The 7109-nt window shown below is 41.8% G+C and overlaps 1 protein-coding gene across 4 annotated transcripts in view; it reads left to right on the top strand.

The window, feature by feature from the left end:
* Positions 1–1492: 1492 nt before the first annotated feature.
* The window catches only part of LIPH (lipase H), a 37287-nt gene continuing 31670 nt past the window's right edge, over positions 1493–7109 (top strand). For all 4 annotated transcript variants that reach the window (XR_003570294.1, XR_003570293.1, XR_003570292.1 and 1 more), the window contains exon 1: positions 1493–1670. Coding sequence is in view for 1 of the 4 variants with exons in the window: in XM_027875338.1 (XP_027731139.1) it covers positions 1622–1670 (49 nt within the window). In the remaining 3 variants the exon portion in view is untranslated. The remainder of the gene's footprint in view (positions 1671–7109) is intronic.

The following is a 7109-nucleotide window of genomic DNA, read 5'->3' as shown; positions in this document are numbered from 1 at the left end:
GATCAAGTGACTTCCCCCAGGACCTACAGATGGAAACAGCAGAATCCAGGTCTCAAAACTTCCATTCAATCAACAAGCATTTATTAAGTGTCTAATATATGCTAGGCTATGAGGATACAAATACAAAAACATGAGTGTTCCTGTCCTCAAGGAGCTTATATTCTTTTTTTCTGTTTTAAAAAGTTTAATAATTTCTTTTTGCACCACCTTCTTTTCCAAACATATTATTCACTCTACTCCCTAGAAAACTATTCCTTGTAGCAAAGAATCCAAAAGAAAGAATAAGAAAGAATACAAACAGTTCAGCAAAAGTAATCAATTAATCAACTGAGTCTGCTAGTATATGCAACATTCCATACCCATAGTCCCCCACCTCTGCAAAGAAGGGAAAGATAGTAGGCACTTAATAAATGCTTATTAATTGATTAATTTATACTAAATTTATTTGTGATTGTTGTATCTCTCAAAAAGAATGTAAGCCCCCCAAAGTCACTAAACTATATAAAGGGCTTATGTTCTCCAAGGTGGAAAAGTTGGAACAATATCCGAGACTAGCTACATGCAGAGAGGGTTGGCCACTAGGGGATGATTTACACACACACACACACAACCACACACATCTACCTACAAACTGTTTTCAAAGACAGGAGGAGGTTGGGGTCTATGGGTTTTGAAAGAGTACTCATAAAGATCATAAAATCACACATCTTTGAAATATCAAAGTACGTAAAAAAAAAGCAAGAACTATCATTGAATCTGAAACACAGCCTTTTGGGCAAATGCATTCTTGCAACTGAACGGATTACAATGGATATTTCACATATTGAGAAGCCATGGGGTGGTAGAGGCAGGGGGAGGGAGAGAGGAAGAGAATGAGGAGAGGGAAGCTGGGTTCAAATTCAGTTTCTGATATTCCCTAGCTGTGAGGCAATGGATAAGCCCCTTAGCCCCCCCCACCCCCCCACCCCCCTGCAAGTCTCAGTTTCTTGCTCTTAAAATGGAAATAATAGTGCTTCATTTGTAGGATTGCTGTGAGCCTTAAATGAGCTGAAAAGCACTTTGCAAACCAAAGTGTTCTTATCATTGTTATTGTTGATCTCTCCAGCTGAAGCCTTCTGTCCTGGACTTTCAGTCTTGAGATAGTTTTGAATGTGATTTGGATGTATTCACAGCCCGTGAGCCTTTGCCTACTTCTTGTTTATTTCTCTCCCGGGTATGGGAGCAATAAAAAAAAAGACTGAAGCCATTTCTGATTTCCACACCCCAAGCCAAGCTACCAGTAAGCCACCCACATAAACCTGAAACTATTTTGAATTTATCATTTTGCAAATATGAATTCTTGAATTCAAATATGCCTGAGAATGATTCGGGGTGGGAGTGGGAGTGGGAAGGTGGAAGGAAACCACATGACCTTTCTTTGGAAAGAGGAGGAGCTAGAGTGCTGGCCAGGTGTGTGCGAGGCCAACCTTCCCATTCACTCGCTGCTCAGTAACTTCCTGCTGTCACTCCTCCTCTGGTTTAACTATCCAAGCTGAGACTGAGGGAACTTCAGAATCTGGAGCTCGGAGACAGTAGGGAAGCCACCCCTCCTGACCCCCAGTCCAGCCCTCTGCCTTCCCCCATGCTGAGATTCTTCATCATCATCTGTCTGGTGTGGTCGGTGAGCTCAGGTAAGCTCTTTGCTTAAAGGGTTTTAAAATATTTTATTTATTTTCTTTTATTTTCTTTTATTTTATTGTTAGAAGAAAAAATGATTGTTCTGCTGCTGTAATTTTGCATCTCAAACACCTACTAGGGGAGATTTGTTGAAGCAATGCTATTAACAAAGAAGAAGAAAACTCTGATTTTCCTTTTTCCTTATCTTAGACTGATTTGTGGCCCCTTCAAGACATATACAACATTTAAATAGGTTTGTAATCAGAGCCAATAGGATTGCTGTTCACAGCTAAAATCCACATGGCTTTCCAGATTCCAAGAAATCTTGTCGAATTTTAATTTAATAGTCTGCACTGGGTGTTCTATCATGCAACCAAATCCCTTGGGAATCTCGTCTTTAAAAAAAAAACAACGTATGCTAGAGCAATGCAGACTTTAATGTAAGTGTAACACACACACCCTTTAGGAGACTGACTAGGAGCCTGGGGTTTTCCAAGGAAGGATAGGGATGGTCAGGTGTGCGTTATAGCTGAGAGTACGGATTCTGTCAATAATTATTTTTTAAAGCACTTACTATGTGTCAGTCACTAAGTTGAGCGCTAATGATAAAAAAAAAAGGCAAAAACAGTTCCTCCCTTCAAGAAACTTACCTTTTAATAGGGGAGGCAAACACAAAAAGAATTATATACTGTATACGGAGGAGATGGAAGGAACTAGCAGCTTGGGGAGGTGAAGGGAGGAGAGAAGGACCAGGAAAGGCTCCTGTCGAAAGTGGAATTTGGACCCGAGTCTCTGAGAAAGCCATCGAAACCAAGATGCGGAAGTGAGGCCAGAGGGGATTCCAGACTTGGGGGACAGCCAGTGAAAAGGCTCTGAGAGGTGAGAGAAGAGTGTCTCATTGGAGCAACTTTACATAGGTATTAGCATCAGTATTTTTATAAGAAATTATGTACTTTTGTTACGTACAGTTAAAAAAAGATATATAGGTTTGACAAGGTAGTTAGAAAGTCATTGAATATGTGTACCCTTCTACAAGCAATGGTATTTATTGGGATCATTATACATAGGGAATCTAGAGATTCCTGCCCCAAAAGGGTGCCCAGCACATTTGACTTGTTTGGCTAATAATAGCAATAGGTCCCATTTATATAGCACCTACTATGTGCCAGATATTTTACAAATAGTTTCTCCTTTGATCCTCAGAACAATTCTGTAAGGTAAGTGCTGTTATTATCTCCATTTTACAGATGGGGAAACTGAAGTAAACAGTTGAAGTCACACAGCTAGTAAATGTCTGAGGCTGGATTTGAATTCAGGTCTTGCTGACTCTAGCCCATCCTAAGCCCTTAAATTTCTTTAAGCACTCTTTTCTTGCCTCTGTAAAAATAAGGCTAGGCGTTATTTGCCAGCAGCCTCATTAGTCTTTAGATAATTCATGTCACAAAGTGCTTCAATTACTCTCCATACCCATTGATACATTTGAATGAAACAAACTAGTAAGATATCAGAGGCAACATAGTTGCCACTCTGTGACTACAAAGTGAGTCAAAGTTTCACCAGAAATCAATTACAATCAACAAGAAATCGAAATAATCTTGTCCTAATGATTTCAGATATTATGAGGATGATGGGGCATCTGTGTGTGATCTGCTTGTGCATAGAAAGGGCTGGAGATGGGAGAAAATCTGGTCATCCTGAGGGGGAAAAAAAAAAATCAGTTTGTAATTCAAATGAGAAGTCTCAATATCCCTTAGTGAGCACCTTCTTCTCCCCTGGGGTGGGTGAGGGTTAAGAAGTTGGGTTGGGTCAGTTCTGAAGTGCTCCCTGCTCACCTTCAGAACCATGTTCCCTGAGATGTATTTATACCAAATTCACAAAATTCTTCAGCAACTCATTGATGGAATTTTTAACAGGAAACTCTCTGGAAAGATTGTAAATTGCTAAGCATTTGATCAATCAATCGACAGGCATATATTAAGTGTCTGCTCTGTGCCAGGCACTGTGCTAGGCTCTGGGGACACAAAGAATGACACTATCCCTACCTGATTAGGAGCTTCCTCCTGGAGAATTCCCTCTATCGATGAAATCACAGGTTTGGGACACAAATGAAAAAGCCAGGTTGTATCCCAGGGATGTGGCTGCCTGCATTCACGGGCATTTTTTATTCTGACATTGGTGTCAGGGCCAGACATTTTGCAGTGAGCCTTTTTTCTTTCTTAAACTTTTGGAAACTATTCTCCTTCCCCACCAACAGTTGATAAAGGGGACTTTCTGCACTTGTGTTCTGAACTGAAGATACAGAAGCCTGGGCTCCCAGAGCTCAGTAAATATTAGGAGGTTTAATGATTAGAGAATCCCAGAAAGTTAGAACTCCAAGGGACCTTTCTAAGGGACCTTAGAAATCAATGCCAACCTCTTGTTTAACAAAGGAGGAAACTGAGGCTCAGGAAGGAAAAATAACTTGCCCGAGATCACATGATAGAAAGTGGTGCTGTTTGATCTAACATTTGGCAAATATTTTCAGACAACAGCAAATGGATCGAACCTTTTACTGTTCCTCACAAGGACTAGACAACAAGAGGGTTCAGTGAACAGAGCCCTGGACCTGGACTCAGGAAGACCCTAATTTAAATCTGGCTTCAGAGAAGTATTCGTTGTGTAATCCTAAACTTAACTGTTAACTACTTAAACTCTGTTGCCTCAGTTGCCTCAACTGTAAAATGGGACACATAAAGGTATCCACCCTACAGGGACAAGGTTGTTATGAGGATCAAATGAGTTAATATCTGGGCCTAGTGCAGAGTAGGAGCTTGGGGCAGCTAGATGGCCCAGTGGATAGAGTACCTTCTGGATTCAGGAGGACCTGAGTTCAAATCTGGCCTCAGACACATAGCACTTACTAGCTGTGTGACCCTGGGCAAGTCACTTAACCCCATAGCCTAGCCAAAAAAACCCCAAAACTACAGAATAGGAGCTTAATAAATGTTTGTTCCCTTCACCTTTAAATATGACATTCCATTTTCAATCTGTCTCCATGCCTTTGCACCAGGTGGTACCTGAAATGCCCTTCCTTTTCACTTCTAATCCCTTAGTTTCTCTCAAAGCTCAACTTCTGCCATCTTCTACATGGAGCATTTCCACATCAAATTACCTTGTATTTCTCTTGTAGAACCTTTAATATGTATGTATGTATGTATGTATGATCTTCCCAATTCATAAGCTTCCTGAAGGAAAGGGCTGTTTAATTTTTATCTTTTTATCCCTGGCATTTAGCACAGTTCCTGGCACACAGTAGGTACTTAATATCTAGCATAGAGATGCATAGTATGTTAATGTAGGTCACTTTTCCATATGCTGTGAATTCAGCAAATATAAATAATAATTAATAACCAAAGCCGACAGGGATACAGCTTTAAGGTTTGCAAGACATTTTAAGTGTACATACACATATATAATACACACACACACACACACATACACACACACACACATATATATATATATATACATACACACATATACATATGAATTTGCTCCCAGGCAAGTAAATGGCACAGTGGATAGAGTGCTGGGCCTGGAGTCAGGAAGCCCTGGGTTCAAATCCGTCCTCAGACAGATTTCATGATTTCACAGCATGATTTCACGAAATGGATCTCTTTAACATCACCTATTGCTGTAGTTTTAAATGTGTGACCCTGACCAAGTCACTTAACTCTGTTTGTCTCAGTTTCCTCATCTATAAAATGAACTGGAGGAGGAAATGGCACACCACTCCAATATCTGAGCCAAGAAAACCCCAAATGGGGTCACAAAAAGCCAGACACAGACACAGCTGAAAACAACTGAACAAAACCGATAACACTAAGCTCCTACAATAGGCCAAGCACTGTGCTGGATGCTGGGAATTCCTAAGATGGAATAAGACATTGGAAAACTGGGGACCAGGCCTAGTTTTTGGTACTTAGATTTAGGACCAGAAGGGACCTCAGAAGTCATCTCACAACCCTCTCCTATTCCTGAGCAGGAAATCCCAAAGCTAACAGATAAAGGCCAGGAGCTCCTGATGAAACCGGAGGTTCAGCATATCCCAGAAGTCATTTGAATCAGACCTAGAAGAAAACCCAGGATATCAGTGGGCAGAGATGGGGGAGGGGATGAGGAGCCCTTCCCAGTACTTCAGATTTGGGGGAGGGAGGGAACAAAGGTTCTGAGGCAGGTGAGGGCAGGGCAGGAAGGAGGCCCTGGGCGAGACCCAGGTGGCTCAGACTACCACTGTAGAGTGAGATAAGGATGCCTGTAATTCCAGAGCCCCGGCAGGTTGAGTCATAACCTGGTCTCTTCTGGGGAGGCTTAGAAAATCTTGGCCTCTTTGAGGCCAAAACCCAGATAGTTTCAGGTGTGGGATCTTGTTTCAGGGCAAAGCAGAAAAACAGCAGGAATGTACCCTCAGCTGTCACAGGAAAGGGGAAATGAGCCATCGGGATGTTGGGAGCCCGATTTAGGAACTATCTTACTTCTATCAATACTAAGTACATACGGGTACACCTTGGCTGCTGGAGTAATTGGTTCTGCAAAAATACACCAGTAGGCAGCAGCCAGGTGGTGCAGTGGATAGAGCACGGGCCCTGGAGTCAGGAGGACCTGAGTTCAAATCCAGTGTCAGACCAGATACTTGATGCTTACTAGCTATGTGACCCTGGGCAAGTTGCTTAACCCTAATTACCTTGCTTTCCTCCCCCCCCCCGCCCCCTGACAAAATATACCAGTAACGAAGCATCATTTTTAAAAACTTTATTTTTCTTGCTTTTTGGGGGGGGGGGGGGAACATGACTTACATGGAAATATGCTTTTTATGATTTCCCATGTAAAATTGATATCACATGCTTGCCTTCTCAATGAATGGGAGAGGGGCAGGAGGGAGGGAGAGAAGTCAGAACTCAAAATTTTAAGAAGTGAATGTTAAAACTAAAAATTTAGGGACAGCTAGGTGGCGTAGTGGATAAAGCTCTGGTTTCAGAGTCAGGAGGACCTGAGTTCAAATCCGTCCGTCCTCAGACACATGACACTAGCTGTGTGACCTGGGCAAGTCACTTAACCCGATTGCCTCACCACCGCCCCCCTCAAAAAAAAAAAAAGAAAAAACTAAAAATTTAAAACTACAGCAATAGGTGATGTTAGAGCGATCTATTTCATGAAATCACACTGTGGATATTACACATTGCTGGGACTCGAATTTTGGGCTTCTGCCTCCTAGATCCACATTTCTTTTTGCTCTCATTCCCTCTTTCACAGAATCAAAGAACGGTAAAACCCTCCTGATTTTTTCTTCCTTCTACCTCTCTTTATTTTTCCTCTCCTTCTTTTCTCCTTCTTCCCTAGAATCCATTCTCAGAACTCTCTGGTAAGATCCTGACTGTCACTTGTTACCTGCCTGACATTGGCCAAGTTCCCTC

This window comes from Vombatus ursinus, unplaced genomic scaffold, assembly GCF_900497805.2.
Source record: "Vombatus ursinus unplaced genomic scaffold, bare-nosed wombat genome assembly UNPS02014808.1, whole genome shotgun sequence".
NCBI lineage: Eukaryota > Metazoa > Chordata > Mammalia > Diprotodontia > Vombatidae > Vombatus > Vombatus ursinus.
The sequence above is the reverse complement of the archived record's forward strand: the minus strand, read 5'-3'. Positions and strand labels throughout refer to the sequence as shown.